This window comes from Macrobrachium nipponense, chromosome 23 (genome assembly GCF_015104395.2).
Source record: "Macrobrachium nipponense isolate FS-2020 chromosome 23, ASM1510439v2, whole genome shotgun sequence".
Taxonomy (NCBI): Eukaryota; Metazoa; Arthropoda; class Malacostraca; order Decapoda; family Palaemonidae; genus Macrobrachium; species Macrobrachium nipponense.
Window position 1 is genome coordinate 6,800,866 of NC_061090.1, and position 20,156 is coordinate 6,821,021.

Genomic DNA, 20,156 nt, shown 5'->3' on the forward strand with positions numbered 1-20,156 from the left:
CATTTAACTGTTCTACTAATGTGTATGGCAGATGGGACAAAACTTTCCTCCTTTGTTATACTTAAACAGAAATTGATGTCTAAACCAAAGTCCCCAAATGTTGTTGTTGTCCATGTTCATGAAAACATAAACAATGCAAATGACACTTGATTGCTGTGTTTGTATTTATAAAACAATGGTAACATGAGAATACTGTACATACAATATTATTGGATACAATGAAGTAAAAGATAACGTTTAAAGATCCATGGAAAAGATGCATATTTGTTGTTTTAGTATATCATATTACAATACTAATATGTGAATATTACTTACACTAATTTTGTGAATGATGCAATCCCCTCAGAATTAACTTCAAAATTAGGACTTAAATAGTCGCATATGTGAGTACATATGGTAACCAAAAGCTAACCCATAACAGATGGTTTTGTAATTTAGCAGTCATCTTACACTACAGATATGAGATAAATTCATGAAAGTTTGCCATAATTTTTTACCTCATCGAAAGGTTGTCTTATACATGGAAATATATGGTACATATTCTTGTACTATATATTTATTTATTTATTTACTTATTTATTTACTGATTTATTTTCATCCCTGCTCATACAATGTGCCCCACGTCTCTTCTCCAATAAGATGTTTGTCTAATAACATATTTCGCTGTTGACTGCAAGGTTCCTCATGATTTCCATTCTCCGCGTAATGGCACATAGTCCATGTTGGATTACATAATGAAGTTGATTACATGATTTCTCGTGAGCAGTATGGAAATCAACACAGCCTGATCCAAATTGCATATTTAACATGTACCACACCAAGTTCAGGGGCTCTGTGTTGATCGCATATAGTTTTCCTCACCTGTAATTGATAATGTATAGCATGCTTAGCAACATAGTTATTGTAGTTGTATAATTTATAATATAATGAGCACAGAGTTCAGATGCTTACTGTTGTTCAAGATTATATGCTATATCACTTAACATGATTTTTGCAGAACATCAGCATTGGGGCTCGCAGTTGCTAACGTGATTCAACATTCTTACCTACATCAGTTGTATAAGATGGTTTAGTGGAATACTGCATCCTGCTATGTATTATGTGGCAGGGGGGGAGTTGTCCTTTACACATGTACAGGGTCTGCTGACTGTGGGATTAGACACATTAACCCTTAAACGCCGACTGGACGTATTTTACGTCGACATACAAAAGTTTTTTTAAAAATTCGCGGAAAAATACTTTTAGGCCTACCAGCCGAAAACTCTTGAATCACACGCCTTGGGGGATGCTGGGAGTTTCACGGATCAAGGTGTTTTTGTTTTGTTTACAATCGTTTACGCAGGCGCGCAAGCGCGAATTCTTCTTGCCGCACTAAAAAGTATCTGTGACATCTTGAATCACGAGCCTTGGGGGGACTTGGGGGATGCTGGGAGTTCACCGATCAAGAGTGTTGTTTTGTTTACAATCGTTAAGCAGGCGCGCAAGCGCGAATTTCTTTCTTGCCGCACTAAAAAGTATCTGTGACACATCTCGGAAATTATTTTGTCACTTTGACATAATTTTTTTACCATTTTAAATTAGCCGTTACATGGACTATTATATATGAAAATGTGCGCATTTTTATGTAGAATACAACAAAAAAATACTCATGATTGTAGCTTTTATCAGTTTTGAGATATTTTCATATAAATAACGATAAGTGCCAAAATTTCAACCTTCGGTCAACTTTGACTCTACCGAAATGGTCGAAAAACGCAATTGTAAGCTAAAACGCTTATATTTTAGTAATATTCAATCATTTAACTTAATTTTGCAACTAATTGGAAGTCTCTAGCACAATATTTCGATTTATGGTGAATTTATGAAAAAACTGTTTCCTTACGTCCGCGCGGTAACTCTTCCGAAAATAATCATACATGCGATTGTGGTAATGTTTGCACCATTTTAAATTAGCCGTTACATAACGTTTTATATATGAAAATGTGCGCAATTTTATGTATAATACAACAAAAAATAGTTGAAGGTTGTAGCTTTTCTCATTTTCGAAATATTTGCATATAAATCACGATAAATAGAAAAAAACCACGTTCGGTCAAATTTGACTCTACCGAAATGGTCGAAAAACGCAATTGTAAGATTAAACTCTTACAGTCTAGTAATATTCAGTCATTTATCTTCATCGTGAAACAAATTCGAAGTCTCTAGCACAATATTTAAATTTATGGTGAATTTTTAAAAAAAAACTTTCCTTCCCTCCGCGCGCGGATTCTCCGCCACAAATCTCCGAAATGCGTAAGTCCCATTCTCGGAATATTTGCTCCGTTTCATATTAGGCATTTCATAGAGTTTTATATATGACAATGTGCGCAATTTCATGTAGAATAAAACAAAAAATATTTGAAAGTTGTAGCTTTTCTTATTTCCGAAATAATTGCATATAAAAAAATATATACTGTATAAAAAAAATTCGACATTCGGTCAACTTTAACTCGTCATATATGGTTGAAAACTGCATTTGTAAGCTAATATTCTTACAGTATAGTAATATTCAATCATTTGTCTTCATTTTGAAAGAAATTGGAAGTCTCTAGGACAATATTTTAGATTATGGTGAATTGTTGAAAAAAATATGTGTTTACGTCTGCGCGTTACGAATTCATGCATTATTTTGTGATAATATTTTCTCTGTGTTGCTTTTATCGTTTTACAATTTGTTATATACCAAAATGATCGCAATTTAGTGTACATTACAACGAAAAAAAAAGTAACTTGTTACCTTCAACCGTTTTGTGCACAGCGCGATTTGAATACAATTATATATGAAATTTTGTTTTTGCGCTATCATATATCGCATTATTTATATATGATAATGATAATTTTTTTCATTTCTGATGGTTGCATACTAAACTTCAGGCAATGACAAAAAAAGGAGCCAAAAATGAACTCTTAATCTTTAAAACTAAGCGCGCTATGATTTTTTGAAAAATATTTTTTCCGCTCCCACGCTCACTCTGAAACGTCTCCGGCACACGGGAGACATTTTTTTTTTTACCGCTTCGGCGTTTAAGGGTTAACTGAAGGATTTGAATTAAAGCAGGTGTTTTTAAATTATCAGGTGATTGATCTTTTCATGTTTTTATTTGCTGTTTTTTATTTTCAGGGGAAAAATTTCTATTCAATTAGTATTTTTTTTCCAAAACTTATTTTTCATTCCAGCAATATAACAAACCCTTCTGGGAGTGATTCTGATGAATCTGATTTGGAGGACGATGCTTTCCTATCAGATGGTGAATTCTGTGGCTCTTCTCCTTTAAGTGTTCGATTGTATCATCCAAAGCCTCGAGCACCAGTTCAGCGTCGTGCTACTATTCCTGGTGCTACAGCCCGGCCTACATTTATTATAGATCAGGTGAGAGAGAACTGGTTTGATTTTTTTATTTAATATGTAATGTTTGGCACAAAAGCATTTATTATATATTACTTCCTTATTTCTATGGAAGAGGAAATCCCTGGCACTTTTGACTTATATCATTCAAGATTGAAAAACTACTATGGTTCATGTCCAATCCTGCATATATTACGCAATTCATTTTCACTGTTGAATGAAACTTCATAACATCAGTTCATGCTGCTTATCCTAGGCTTACCTACAATTGGGTATGACACTTATTTTAATATTTCTTATCATAAAAAGTTTTTTCAATTCCAGCTACTGCAAGATGTTAGATTGAGTCGTGGAGCCCTTCGAGGATTTCCAGATTCTATGCCTTCAGATCCTGACCTCCTTCGAGGAGCCAATGGAAGTGATCACCGAATAACACGTCCTCACACATGTATTGGTACAGAAGATAAGAGAGGTTTAGGTCGCAGAAGCATTGATAATATTTTGAAGGAAGACAGACATGATACTGAAAGTGAAGAAAGGTTACAGTCGTCTGAGAATGTTTCAGGAAGAGAGATTGGTTCTGAATGTAAAATAACAGAGAAAAGAGTGGTTAACATAATTCCATTACCTCCAAGAAAGCCTACTTCCCACACTATTGTAGGAGGGCAAGACCAAGGCAGTTCTGTAACAATTTCTCATCGCACCATGAAAAATGAGAAAAGTTCTCAGGGGTCATCAATTCCCAGCAAATCTCAGCCACCTGTGCCATTGTCCCAGTTAGCCACTGTTGATAAATCTTCAAGGCTGTGTCAGGGGTCTGAATCAACTACTGATGGGCATGGCAAGGTGAGACGTGTTTCTGAGGACAGACCAAAGTTGGACAAAAGTCACAGCACACCAGCATATGATATGGAAGATGAAGGATCCATTCCAGTCATTTCTCCAATTAAAACATCAGACAAGTCACCACCTGCTCATGCATCGCCTTCCTCTTCATCATCATCCTCTACCTCCACTAGTACTACAGCTTCTTCAAAGTTTTTCAACTCTTATGATCAAAAATCGTCTTTAAGTAAGTACTCATTGTTTTGGTTGGTGTGTGTTTTGGGTTTTTAGTATGCACAAAGCTTTTCTTTTAGCATGATTTGATTAGTCGTACATTAATGCTGTTTAAGTTTGGTAAGTAAATTTTGTCTGCTCAGTTCAAGCAGAGCTATACTAATTGTATAGTAATTAACTCATTATTTTCAATAATTTCTCTGTACACCATGGGATTGAAGTTTTAATATAGTTACATATATTTTGAAAAGATACTTTGATTTTATAGATAATAGTTCTTTTTGTGCTAGTCATAGCCTGTCCTGCTATTAGAGAGGAGAATCATTGTTTTACTGGGTTTGCTAGATATTTGAAATCACTTCAAGTTCAGAAAACTGGATTTTGAAATGATGCATACTAGTCACAAAATATGAAAATAGATTTTTTCTAAGTATATGTCCATCTTCAGTCTTGCCTTACGTGTCAACTAAACTGCCAATTGAAGGAAGCATTGTGCCTTGTTTTAAGTATTACATTCTGCACAGTGAACAAAACTGGAAATGCCTAGATATGTTTCTTGAATTATATTTTTATAAATATATATAAGTAACTTATCAAGTAATTACATAGCTATACTTTCAACTTGCAGCGCAGCTGAAATTAAAAAATTCTTGTATAAAGCTTCAAAGTTTATTTTTCTGCCATCTTCAGTGTACAATATGATATTTGTGGCAGTATTTTTCATCCTTTGACGGTTATCTAACCGGATTTCGGTGATGTATTATGACTTGATTTCGAGTAACCTTCAAGCTTATAACTTTCAGGACCAGTATTTTGTTGTTGCATTATTAAGATTTGATTCAAGTTTATCATTTGTCGCTACAGTAGCAAATTTACAGTCAAACTGATTAACTGCTTCCTTGATTCCCATGTAATAAATAGAAAATCTGCTACGAGTGATATAAGTGATATAGAAACAATCATTGTCCACTTAGTCTAGCATAGCTTGGCTGTAGACTGTTTGCCTGAGTAGAGATAACTAAGGCAGCCTAGCATGAAGAGCAAAAGTTAGTGAAAAATTATAGGCTGAAGAATGGTTGATTTTTCAAAGCTATCACACATCCAGTCGCAATGTACTATAATTGGCGAGACAAAAACTTCAATAAAGCAAGTTTAGAATGCAGTTGCATAAAAATTTTAATTACCAACATTTCTCAGTAGCATGATAAAACATAAGCATTGCATTTGCTACCACCTTTACTGAGTAGCGTAATGAAACATAAACATTGAGTTCGCTACTGAACTGATATTTTTGGTAATAAAATACATATCTGCAGTCGCAAGTAATCTTGAATAGGATTTGAAATGTGTTTGTATGACGGTACTTTGTGTACTTCACCATTTGTTGGTAAAGAATCAAACATCTTGTTACACTTTCCTTTACAAAGAACTGACAAAGTGGAAAGGCAGAACATAGTAAGAGAGAAATTTGCTTTTATTTTGGCTGCATTTTTTTGGGAAGAGTAGCCGTTCTCAACAGCCAAGAATTGTGCTCCGCGGGCCCAAAATGTTTACTAGTTCTTGAGCTCTTAGTTCCCAATCTACTAGCTCGCCTTGCCCCCAGCTAGCCTGGCGCCAGCTTAGAACACCCTGCTCCTGGTGCTGACTCCTAATCTTCTGGTTCCAACTCTTTCAGTGCATCAAATCTTTCTCTCCTGCTACTGGCCCTCTTATTTTTATCAATTTGCTCCCTCACTTGGCTGTGTTGCTTCCTTCCCGAGCCTTTGCTGGTCTTGTGTTGGGTTGACAGAAATTAACCCTGTAACTGTGAAGTGTTGTGCAGTGGAGGAGGTGATTATCTGGCCCGCAGTTCTCTTAAACCTAAGTCACTGTCTCATACTCTCCTAAACCTGGAGGAGTCATACTGAAAGTCCATTGGAGGCTGGTGGGAAGTCCCTTGGGTAGTCACCCCCCTCAGTCAGGCCTGTTGCTGGTCCAAGGTATCAACAGACACCAACTGGAAAAGTGTCTTATTGGATGTGTAGTGGAAAAGTGCTATATGGCCCTTTTGGATCCCTAAAAACTCAGTCCTTGTCAGACTCCCCTAAACCTGGGAGGAGGCATACTGACAGTCCTTGGGAGTTCAAAAGTGATTTTGCCCCTGGATAGTTGGCCCTCAGTTGAGCCTGCTATATGTAGGTATCAACGGACACCCATTGGAAAGGCATCCGTAGGAATGTGCCTTTATTGTCCCTAGTGATACTCCAGTGTAGAGGGCATTTTTTGAGATAAAAAAGAATCTTCGATGGCAGTTTTTTCTGGTGATCTCAGCCGGTGAAGAGGCACTATTCAGATAGTTTCTCTATTTTTTTGCTCTTTTGTAATTGTTTTAGGGAGCAGGAGTATAGTTTACAGTCTTCTTATAATGTCTGAGACAGTCTTGTGTTTTTGTTTTCTGAACTTTGGGTTGTGGAACAGCAGTGTTTGGCACTAAGCAGACCAACAGTGTCCAAGCGTTCATCATTGTCCAAGCCAAAGCGGCCAGTAGTGTCCGAGTGCATGTAGCTTGTCTCTTTTAAGAACGTAATGTTGTTCTTTGATTGATTGAGTGCCCTGTAGAGCCCGAGCTCCCAATAATGCCTCTATCTTCTAGGATCTTACTATTATCCTTTTTTGAGCACCCAGTAGCACCCGAACTCACTGAGTGCCCACACTATGGTATCGGACTCCCATCTTTGAATATCATACAACCATTAACAAGCATTTTTGTCACTCCAACCTCTTCCACCTTTGCCTAGAGTTGTACATAAGCAGAAATTTCTCCCTTGCTCCCTTTTTAGCATCAGCTAGTGTCTCAAAGCCGTATCCTTTGCAATAGTGACATTTTTGTATGATTTTATGAGCTTGCTGAAGAAACCTCCCACCTGTGGCAGTTTTTCTTCACCTCCAAGGGAGTTATGGGCCTGACTTAGTCCTCTTGGCAGAAGTTCTTGTCAATATTTTTGAAGTAAGGGTCTTTCTTGACTGGCAACAGAAGCAGGGGCTAAGAAGTTAGGAGACTCTCAAGTGTTACTGAGAGTCATTGCTTCGGTTGTTTTCTTATCCTGTCCTATGTGGATAAGGATGGTTGAGATAATTTATTTTTCACTCCTTTTTTGAGATTGCAAGAAAGGAACTTTGGTGCTGTTTTTCTACTGTGAGAGACACAAGGTTGCTTTCAGCCCTCTTATCTTCACCTTGAGCAGCCTACCAAGAGAATCACAGCTACTTTTAGACAGTTCGATAATTTCTAACCCTCTCTTGTCTGTTCATTTGGGACATTAGTGGATGAGTCATCTGGGGACTCGGCTGTACACTGAGACATTAATCGATTAGACAACTGTATATGAGGGGTTTTATCCAGTTCCAAAGTTTCTGGTGCAGACTTTAGGCATCATGACTTCTTTCTGGTATTGCACAGCCTCTGAAAAACACATAATAATGGTTGCTTATTTCTGCTTTCCATCCAGCAGCAGAAGGCTACTTTCAGCTCACAGCCTTCCTATGGGTTTCACTGTGGTTCCTTAAATTTCGTCCTTGGTCTGATTTCCTTTGGAATGACACTGTCTTTTCCCCTGAGCATTCTTTTGTTGGAAGACCTTACTTGGGCTAGAAGTAGAAAAGAGAAAGTGCCACGAACCCTCTCACTAGTGGTGCCTGTTCCCAAGCACCTGAAATCAACTTCATAGCTCCTGGTGCCAGCATTGTGGCACGATTCCCAGGTGCCCGACGCCTGTTCCAGAGCGCTTGGCACCCTCTAGCCATACGAAGCTCCTGCTTCTGAACGCCTAATTCCCTTTCTCGGGCGTTTTCTTTTGGAGTAGTATTGTATTGACTGCAGAAGAAGTCATCACACATGGTTTTGTTCAAGACCACTGCTATCCTATGGCCAGGTTTTTGTCTCTATGGACTTTCCAAGTTCTTATAACCCTGTCAGATGTTAGTTTATGCCAAGTCATTGAGTCCACACAAGGCGTTATGGAAAATAAGAAGTCGATCCCGCCCGGATGGCCATGTGTCTGTGGATGTCAAGTATTCACAGGGTTGGCAACTAGTCCGCTTAGTTTTCTGCAAGTCTGCACGATGTTCCGTAAGTTCACTCTGTTGCTTGCAGAAACACACTGAACAGTCTTGTTGCCCATTCTTCAGGGTGATTGGATGGAGGTCTTGGATATTTAGGATACTTCCTTTCCTGTCCACATACAAAGTCCGAAGAGTCTCTCAGACCCATCTTATGAGGCATGCTCTTTCAATTCAGGAATTTAGGCTTCAACCACTATGGCATAAAGTCTTCGCTCCGCTTACCTATGACTTCTTTTCTGGCCAAGAACATCAGCCTTTTCACAAGAACAACAGGGACAAGGAATCATAGTTGGACTCCGCTGTTTTTCCCAAGACCCGGTTTTCAGTTGGACTTATGGAGGTAGCTGTCCAGGACGAGCACCCAAGAAGAACGGATCACTCACATTATGTTAGTAAGCTGAAAGTGATTCTCTCAGGACTTCAGTATGTCTCTACCCTGAGTTTCCACCTAGTATGTGGTAATCTATTTAGATAAGACCATAGTCCTAACATATTTTTGTAAGTAAGGAGGCCCTTCCCAATAGCAATAGGTCATCTTATGTGAACAGACTTTCAGGCCTCCCAGTCTGGACATTCTGAGCCATCAGAAGCATGTCCTTCTTACTGAACAGATCTTTGATGCTCTGGTTTGTTGGGATCTATGGAATCTATGAGGCAGGCTGACTTTGAACCTGTTTTCCACCAGAGGAACCTTCACCTTCCTTTTTGTTTTTCCAATCCCAACCCCTTTAGCATATGCATTGCCAACCATGCTGTATACAGTTCATCCCAGACCTTCTCACCTTATGCCCTTCTTCATGGCCAAGGAGGCTCTAAACAAGTTTCAGGCTCATTGTAAAGTTACGATGACCCTCTTAACCCCATTCTGACCCATGTTAATGGTTACTGAGCTTGCTTGGTTGTTGGTGGTTTCTCCTAGATCCTCCCCCCAATTGTGACTTCTATACAACCTCCCTTCAACAGATCCACCAAAGGTGGTCAACTTTTGCCCAGACAGCTCCAGACTGCCCAGGGGTTTGTCAAGTGAAGAGGTTTTTAAGATGTATTGCAGAAGCTATTGCAAGATGTAGAAGTCAGTCTTCTCTCTTCATCTACCAGACTGAGGGGTTGATTTTCCGAAGCGGTTTCTCAGGCATTACATCTTGTGAGACGTCTGTTACCCAGTTACAAATTATCTCCTTTTCGGAGTAGATATGGAATCACATATTCTACCGTTAAGGGGTATCAAACTATGCTTAACTCCTGTTTAAGGATAGGGAGATAGTTGTTTTATCATTTCTCATAACACCTTTCAAGTCCTGGACCCATCCAAGCAAGGAAGAAGGAGATGTGATTTGCTTATTTTCCCTTGGTTCTTAAGCCAAGAATAAGGACCCACCCAAGACCTGGATCAGTTTCTTTCTCCCCTAAGAACTTTATGGACATCCTTGACTTCCAGGAGTGCTAGCCACATCCTGAGCTACTTGCTCGCCTGGCGCCCAGCTCTTCTGGCACCAGCTCATACTATGAGCGCCCAGAAGCACTCACTATCTTCGAGGAAGAATAGAGAACTGTTTGTCTTAGTTGGAATGTTCAGGTATTACCTGAAAGGGACAAGAAATTCAAAGACCATCCATAACCTATGGTATTATGGCAAGAGCTCATCTAGTCCTCTGATTAGAAGATCTTGTATTTTATCATAGTGGATTTAGGAGAGAATTTTCTTCCTTTAATCAATCAACTAGAAATGTAATCGATCTTTGCTTCTCACTATTTTTGAAGAAAGTTAAAACAGTGTTAAAATTTTGCAGTACCTTGTAACTATCATTAGTAACTGACATGGTATCACAGAAGAAAGGATAGGAAATTCTCCTCCTATATCTTCACCTGGGGTAGGGTATCGAGTTTTGGGGAGCCAGAAGGTACAGTGTACCTGGAGCACCCAACACTCAGTGGATGGGTTGTGGTTTTATTTCAGTGAAGGGGGACAGTCTTATCACTTATGGATGCTTTGCTAGCCGTTGGTTACATCCTTTGCTGCAAAGTTCCCACTTAAGTAGAGGTGCTCCACGGCTTTACCAGCACGCCACTACAGGTTCAGTTGTGAGCACCAACCAGAGGCATTTTTTATGCTGCAAGCTCTCTTAACTAACAAGGAACAACAAGCCTTGTATTCAATGCCAGCAACTTTTGTATTTTTAATTCATTACATGAATTAATGTTTTAGAATAAAATATGTCCATATATCCCACCTCCTGTCAATGTGGGATTCAGCTATGTAATTACTTTCGATTCCCGACCATTCCATTGAGGAGTGAGAGATGTGTATTTCTGGTGATAGAAGTTCACTCTCGACGTGGTTCGGAAGTCACGTAAAGCCGTTGGTCCCGTTGCTGAATAACCACTGGTTCCATGCAACGTAAAAACACCATACAAAAACACCATACAAACAAACAAACAAAACAATGTAATTACTTGACAAGTTATTTATATGAAAATGACATTTTTATAAAATAAAGTTTTATATATACTTACCAAGTATGTAATGACATGATCGGATCCCTCCTCCTCCCCTCTCATCAGGTTCTGCATGTGGCATTTCAAATTATATTACTGTATAGTGACATATAATCGAGGCTGGAATAAATGCTTGAAGATTTTTTTCTGGTGAAAGCCTTGAGGACATTTCTGTTTAATATATATTAGATGCAGTCTCTCATTTTTTTTTACACATGGGGGAAACATCTTCCAGCTAGCAGTTTACATTTCACTGTTAGTGGAAAATAATCGATAATAATATAATATTGAGGTGGTTAATCATTCGTGAGTAAATACTGCTTGTATTTTTAGTTATTAATAGGGCATTTTATTAGGTAGTCCTTTGAGAGCAGTGGATTGCTGTCAGTCTGACAGTACAGTGGAACCTCGATCTTCATACATAATCCGTTCCAGAATGTCTCATGAAGTCCAAAATCCAAAACAATTATTCCCATAAAGAATAATGTAAATCCAGTTAATGCATTTCTGCCACCCAAAAATATTAACAAAAAATATATTATATAGAGAATTAACAGGTTTACATATAGACAACAATGAGAAATAAATATAAATGACTAATGAAATGGATGAATAAACATTCAACATCACTCTTAACTTTATGGAAGACTTGTTAGGGTATGGAAGATGGAAAGGAGGGGAGAGGGAGGAAGAGAGGTTATTGTTTGGATTTGGAATCCTTCTCCAGAAGGACATCAGGTATTAAGGACCTATCTGGGCAGTTACTTCTTCTCTTAGTTTTTTTTTTTTTACAAACACTAGGACAGGCTTGAGTCAATGGGCCCCCTTCACACAACAAAACTGTCCAGAGACATTTATTTCTTGCATCTCACAAAAAATTTGTCTACAGTGAAATATGGCATTGTCATTAAACATGTTGAAGACATGTATTACATCATCTTTGTTGGGATTAAAATTCTCCACAAACTTTTTTATATCACTCCACTCTGCAAACATGTCCATAATCACTGAAGTAGACACATTATGTATGGCCATTTGCTTTCTGAATTTTTGAACCAGCCTCTGCTGGCCTTAAATTCATTAACCCTTAAACGCCGAAGCGGTAAAAAAAAAATGTCTCCCGTGTGCCGGAGACGTTTCAGAGTGAGCGCGGGAGCGGAAAAAATATTTTTTTCAAAAAATCATAGCGCGCTTAGTTTTGAAGATTAAGAGTTCATTTTTGGCTCCTTTTTTTGTCATTGCCTGAAGTTTAGTATGCAACCATCAGAAATGAAAAAAATTATCATTATCATATATAAATAATGCGATATATGATAGCGCAAAAACGAAATTTCATATATAATTGTATTCAAATCGCGCTGTGCGCAAAACGGTTGAAGGTAACAAGTTACTTTTTTTTCGTTGTAATGTACACTAAATTGCGATCATTTTGGTATATAACAAATTGTAAAACGATAAAAGCAACACAGAGAAAATATTATCACAAAAAATGCATGAATTCGTAACGCGCAGACGTAAACACATATTTTTTTTTCAAAAATTCACCATAAATCAAATATGTCCTAGAGACTTCCATTTCTTTCACAAAATGAAGACAAATGATTGAATATTACTATACTGTGAGAATATTAGCTTACAAATGCAGGTTTCGACCATATCTGACGAGTTAAAGTTGACCGAATGTCGAATTTTTTTTATATATTTTTTTATATGCAATTATTTCGGAAATAAGAAAAGCTACAACTTTCAAATATTTTTCGTTTTATTCTACATGAAATTGCGCACATTTTCATATATAAAACTCTATGAAATGCCTAATATGAAACTGAGCAAATATTCCGAGAATGGGACTTACGCATTTCGGAGATTTGTGGCGGAGAATCCGGGCGCGGAGGGAAGGAAAGTTTTTTTTTTAAATTCCCCATAAATTTAAATATTGTGCTAGAGACTTCAAATTTGTTTCATGATGAAGATAAATGACTGAATATTACTAGACTGTAAGAGTTTTATCTTACAATTGCATTTTTCTACCATTTCGGTAGTCAAATTTGACCGAAGGTGGTTTTTTTTCTATTTATCGTGATTTATATGCAAATATTTCGAAAATGAGAAAAGCTACAACCTTCAACTATTTTTTGTTGTATTATACATGAAATTGCGCACATTTTCATATATAAAACGTTATGTAACGGCTAATTTAAAATGGTGCAAACATTACCACAATTGCACGTATGATTTTTTCGGAAGAGTTACCGTGCGGACGTAAAGAAAATGTTATTTTTTTCATAAATTCACCATAAATTGAAATATTGTGCTAGAGACTTCAAATTTGTTGCAAAATTAAGGTAAATGCTTGAATATTACTAGAATATAAGCGTTTTAGCTTACAATTGCGTTTTTCGACCATTTCGGTAGTCAAAATTGACCGAAGGTTGAAAATTTGTCACATCATTTTTTATATGAAAATATTTCAAAATTGATAAATGCTACAACCATGGGTTGTTTTTAGTTGTATTGTGCATGAAATTGCGCACATTTTCATATATAAAACTTTATGTAACGGCTAATTTAAAATGGTGCAAACATTACCACAATCGCATGTATGATTATTTTCGGAAGAGTTACCGCGCGGACGTAAGAAAAAGTTTTTTCATAAATTCACCATAAATCGATATATTGTGCTAGAGACTTCCAATTAGTTGCAAAATTAAGTTAAATGATTGAATATTACTAAAATATAAGATTTTTAGCTTACAATTGCGTTTTTCGACCATTTCGGTAGAGTCAAAGTTGACCGAAGGTTGAAATTTTGGCACATCGTTATTTATATGAAAATATCTCAAAACTGATAAAAGCTACAATCATGAGTATTTTTTTGGTGTATTCTACATAAAAATGCGCACATTTTCATATATAATAGTCCATGTAACGGCTAATTTAAAATGGTAAAAAAATTATGTCAGTGACGAAATAATTTCCGAGATGTGTCACAGATACTTTTTAGTGCGGCAAGAAAGAAATTCGCGCTTGCGCGCCTGCGTAACGATTGTAAACAAAACAACACCTTGATCCGTGAACTCCCAGCATCCCCCAAGGCGCGTGATTCAAGAGTTTTCGGCTGGTAGGCCTAAAAGTATTTTTCCGCGAATTTTTAAAAAAACTTTTGTATGTCGACGTAAAATACGTCCAGTCGGCACCCGAGAGACAAAAAATGTTGACGTAAAATACGTCCAGTCTGCTTTTAAGGGTTAACAACAGCACTTCTTGTGGGCATTTTCTTACTGAGATCAGCATGCATCATCCTCCAACACTTTGCTACGAGTTCTTTCGTAAATTCTATAGTGTTTCTCGCCTTTTTTTTTTTTTTTTTTTACAGAAGGGCTGGCACTAGGAACTTTTTTTGGTCCCATGATGACTTATTTAACAGTTGCACTCAAATAAAAAAGCACAAAAAACAACAAACACAAAAGCAGAATGGGTCACGAGAGAACACTGGTTGATTTCTTTGGGCACTTGGTATGGGCCTAGTCATGAGGTGGGCCTCGGAAGGAGTGTTTCCAGGTGTACAAAATCTGACGATATGTACAAAACCTGAGTCAGAATTTTGTCAAAAAAAGTCTGCGAAAACCGAATCATATGAAAACCAGGATGTATGAAATCCGAGGTTTGTCTGTATTTGTGATGTATAGCAGTTTGAGAACAGAAACCAATTTGGAATTTGGAAAAACCTAAATTGCAAGGTGAAAATTGGAGTAGGGCAGAGTTAAAGACCATAGAAATTAGATGTATAAGGAAGAAAGTAATGGAGTTGTGACTGGAGGAACATTGCAAAATATCTTTTGCACCATCTGTGCAGAGGTCATGGGGTGGATTTTATTCATGGGAACTTGTTTGAAGACCTAAATGTGATAGAATAATTTGGAAATAAAATGTAATATGTACATTTGTAACACTCTCGAGTTCCAGGTTTAAAAACTTTTAAATCCCCAGACATGTTGCTCTTCCATTTGAACAGCTGGTGCTCCCTATGTGAATGCATTATTCCCTAAAAAAGTGGTATTAATTATGTAACATACCCAGTAATTACATATCTATAATTTCTACTTATATGGCAGCTTGAATTCAAAATTTTGTGGATAACATTTCACACTACAGTGGACCCCTGTATTCGGGGTCTGGATTTGCGGACTCGCATATTCATGGATTTTTCTATGGAACCTATCTAGAATTATTCTTGGAGAACTCCCCTATTTGTGGGTTTTTCCGTCAATAAATATTCACTAATTAGTGTATTTTGATGTTATTTTCATGACTAAATACATTTTTATGATACAAAAATTATTTACTAGTTTTTGAATATTAATATTGATTAATACTGTAGTATATATCCATGTCTCCCACCTCATTCAATGTGGGAATGAGCTATGTAATTACTGGGTAAGTTACATATTTAAGTGACATTTTTATAATGAAACAAAGTTTTAATTATAATTACCAGTAATTACATGATCAGAGTCCTCCCTCCTCCCCTCTGACTGACATTAGAAAGGAACAAAACTGCACTTGCTGCTTACAATTGTTCCTATTCATCTGCTAGTGGGCAGGACTGGTCGCATGCACAATACTAGTGTGAAGTGTTATCCGCAAAATTTTGAATTCAAGCTGCCATATAAATGGAACTTATAGCTATGTAATTACTGGGTAAGTATAATTAAAACTGTTTTATTATAAAGATGTCATTTTAGGTTGGTAAATGGCAGATTTAGAGAAGAGGAGATATTAGAAACTTGAGATCTTCAAAGTATCATTTTGTCAGAGAATAGACATTGGGACTTGAAAATAATTTTTTGCATCTTTAATTACCTTTTATAACTGTTTTTTGTTAAAAGTTCAAAGCTAGAAAACAACAGAACCATGATTCTCTTCTCTTTTAAGTAATAAAAGTAATTTTTTACCAAAATTTGATAAGAGCCCTTTCAGATATTAATGACAAATGCTAATCATATTATAACATTGTATTCCTGTAGTATAGTTACAAGAATAACTACTAAGAGTTTTGGAGGACAGGTTAAGTGCGATGGTCAGTTGTGATGAATATTATTGTGACACTAGAGTTGTAAAATCCAGTAGCTGTTGGGATAAGCAAAAATTTACATGGCACTTCCCACAGCTACAATTATTTATCTAAATGAATTTGAGAAGGTTAGAGTTGGCTGTTTATTTCTCTATATTACAGTGTGCCAGAAACATTAAGGTAAGCTGCAGTTTATTCATATTTTAGAATTAGAAGTACCTCAAAATTATGATAAATTTATTTTGTGAAACTTAGCAAGTCAGTAGTATAATGCCAGGAGAAATAGAAGCAGGAAATGCATTGGCTTCCCTAGAATGGACTTAGTACATTTCATTGTCCTTGAATGTTGTGACGTAGGCATTTTTAGTTCTTCTTTTGAGGGAACATGCAAGCTTTATCCTTCTTTTAGGGAAACATGCAAGCTTTATCCTTAAATGAAATACTGTAGTGCTGTCAGATAAAAAGCCATAGGTATGCATACATTTATGAGAACCTTTAGCATTAAAACATTGAGGAGCATGCCTTTCCATACCTGGAAATAAAATTTTTTTGCCTTCTTCTGATCCCATTTCTTGAGATGAACTTGAGACTATTGTAGAGAGCAGAGCCAAATCTATAGTGGCTGCTTTTGAAGTAATTGAAGGTTTGATTGTTGAAAGCCAGGCTGTTTTTGTGTATAAACTTGCATTTGAACTAATTGAACATTTCTCAATTCCCATTGATGGTGATTTTAGGAAAAAGGATCCTCTGCATAAGTGATATAAAGCTCATAGATTTTTAACTCATGTAATTTAATACAGTACTTTCATTTTAATTTTTTATTGTTTTTTTTATAATTGTAAACTTCTCTTCTTTGCTGAATTGAGTAGCATTTTTTATATTGTGAACTCTGGCCATATGTTTAGAATCAGTTTTTGTGCAATCATCTTTTTATTTATACAGTGTGAGTTACAAACCACCATAATTTGACCAAACCAAATACTACATATCAAGTTTAGTTATAACATAGCAAAGGACAGTAGCTGCTAGAGTACAGTAGTCCGAAATGGTGGCATTGGAAAGTACAGACCAGATATTCATATCAGGCAGGAACTTGTGTAACGGCTGAACTTTTCTTTGAGGTGGGACCTTTTGACCATCAGCATTGTTTAGGGAATGGGTATTTATAGCCTAAAAATTGGTTACATATATCTCATTTTCAATTTCATTTGGTCTGATCTTAAAACTTAAGCCAGGAAAATTATTGTATTTCTTAAATGCATTTATATCTAGTTGTGTATGCTGCCCTTTACATATGATCCCCTCTCTCTGGTATTGGAAGTACATAAGAAATACTCCTTTTTAAGTTGTACAATTGACATTACTTTAGCATGTCCTTATGATTACCCTCCTACGAGTTACACATGCAAATTATTCTTTGATGAAATTATGAATATTTTCCTAGCCTAATTTCTCCTCTATGCAACAATCATACAATTTACCCACCTGTTCATGTACCTCAGTCCCAGTATAATCCAGCTTGAGACTGAACAACACCTCAGCAAGCCTTACAATCCACAAACTCCTATAAGACAAAGAACTCTCTCCTACAAACGAAACACCCAATCAGTCTCTCCTGTTCTGCCTGCTCTGTTTTGTTTTCATTTCCACTCCACACTGCTGCCATCTTGTCTTCTATGATGTCACAACACAACTTCTAAGACATTTTCTAAAATCAAACATGTTTCCAATACATCAAACAGTGCCCATATTTCACCAATACAGAAAATAAAAATAAAATAACACTGACTAAACTGATATATAATCACACTTATCTCCTCCATTCCCTCCGACCCTTTCCTAACCTAATCCCTTCTAATCTCCTTTATTCTCCAACTCTTTATAATTTCCCCTAGAAACTCCTGCTTTAGTTAATACAGCAGCTATTTGATCTTCTCCGTATGTTTCTAATTTTCTCCCTCTTACTAGCTCTTCCCACTAATGTTTGGAATATATCAATCCTTCTATGGCCTCCCCCACGCTCAAAGCTTTTGCTTCAGTGGTGGATTTTGCTACTCCGGGATTTTCTGGACTTCCACCAAATGGGACTTTTCCTCTTACTATCTGTCAAGGATTTAACATAAGCCAATTGAGTATGGCCATCTTCTATATTCCGAAATGAAGCATCTGCATAGGTTTCCCAATAAATGTTTTCTTCTTCCATCTCACTTATAACTTCTCCCATTATGTTCTTAGTTTTTCTCACAAATTTAACAAGGTTTTCATATCTTGAGTCATTCCTTCTTCAGAAGCTGTACGTAATTCACTAATATCATAAAATATTTCTGGCATGGTATGTAGCAATACCCAATTCAACTGTCCTACCGCTGTTCTATACTCTTAACTCCTTTTGCCCTAACACGATTACCTGTAAATCTTATAGTTTCTTGTTCTCTTATAGAATTCATGTATTGCTACTGATTAAGAAAAATTATATTTTCCTTATGCTGTACTATTACTCCTATATACTTAAAACTTTTACTTTCTTGTTCTCCTACATGCAATTTCCCTTTCAATTTCCTAATGGTTTTCATTAAAAATCCTCCAGTTCCTCTGTAGCAAAAATCGTCTAAGTAAGTGTGTATGCAAAATATCATTTGATTTATTGTCTTTCCCCCAAAAGAATATATATTAGGTTCTAGTCTACTCTTGCCTTTAAACTTCACTACTTTCACCACCTTACAATGCCATGCTTTTGCTGCACCCTTGAGCCCATAACAGTTTAATTCAATTTCCATAGTCCACTCCAACCATCTGTACTAGATGGTTTTAAATATACTTTTCTTTGTATTTCATCACCTTTGCAAATATGTAGTTTTTACATTTAATGTATAACAATTCCAATCTTTCAATTTTATTATTGTCAAACAAAATTTAAAAATTTCAGCTTTGCACACAGGACCGTCTTTTTCCCATTCAGCCATTTCTTCTTCAAAACTTCTAGCTACCAATCTAGCTTTACATATCCTTTCCCTCTCTTTTACTTTCCAGTTACCATCCATCTTGTAGATTTAGATTTTTGTCCATCATTTACCTCCTCATATAGATACCTTTTTTTCTCTCCAATTTTGTAGTCCTTTTTCTTTAGCTTCAGTTACGCTTCTATTTTCAAGTCCAAGCAACATCTCTTCTTCATCTTCAATATTTTCTGCATGACTATAATCTCTTAAGTTAACCCTTCCCTTGTCACCTGACTGTGAGTCTTATACATGGTACAAATCAGCCCAAGATTTGCTTGATCTTTTTCCAGCAAGACTTGGTATGGTCCAGTCTTCTACTTGTCCTATATCATTGTTTATAGCTCTAACCCTCTTTCCCTTTTTGACTTTGGGTATGTCTTCAATTATTGCACCTTGTATTAACTCATTTTACCATTAATCTTCCATTGTTTCCTTTACCACATCTTTCTATAGTCTCTTCTGTGTCTGCATTCCTCCTCCAGCCCATTATTATTTCCTTTCATTCCTGCCTATCTACATTCCCTTCCTTTGGGGCACGGAATCTATCTTTCACAGTATGTGGTTTATCTATTTTAGTTATCTTTTCTGTTTCTAGTGATAGTCTTTGAATCCTAGTAACATGTATTCTAACTAGTACTTCTCATAGAGAATCCCCATGTTTAACCACTACCGTTTTACCTGATATCCCACTACCTGAGCAGGTCCTCTCCATTCATTTTCATTTCTCTCTTATAGAATATCTCATCTCCCACTACGGCTTCTTTAAATTTTCTCTGATGTTTTTTTGTTCCGACGCCGTATACTAATCTCGAACTACTTTAATAGGAGAATCCTGGATGTCAATCCGGTACCAACCAGAAAAAATCCGGTTATCCCTTCCACACCTAGCCAGGTACATGCCCCGGGGGTCAATGGCCATGCGACCCACGACCTCAGTGCTTTCCTGGTCGCTGACCCGTCCAAACGTGTCAGCTCGTCTTCCGTGTATCGACCCGATCCTTCGTTGTTTCCTTTGCCTTCCGAGTGTTAGTTTATCCCTCCC

At 36.8% G+C, this 20,156-nt stretch overlaps 1 protein-coding gene across 2 annotated transcripts in view; it reads left to right on the plus strand.

Moving 5' to 3' along the window:
- Window positions 1–20,156, plus strand: part of LOC135198457 (uncharacterized) — a 236,539-nt gene that overhangs the window by 124,321 nt on the left and 92,062 nt on the right. For both annotated transcript variants that reach the window (XM_064226023.1, XM_064226032.1), the window contains exons 9-10: window positions 3,217–3,409; window positions 3,710–4,457. In XM_064226023.1, coding sequence (XP_064082093.1) covers window positions 3,217–3,409; window positions 3,710–4,457 — 941 coding nt within the window. The remainder of the gene's footprint in view (window positions 1–3,216; window positions 3,410–3,709; window positions 4,458–20,156) is intronic.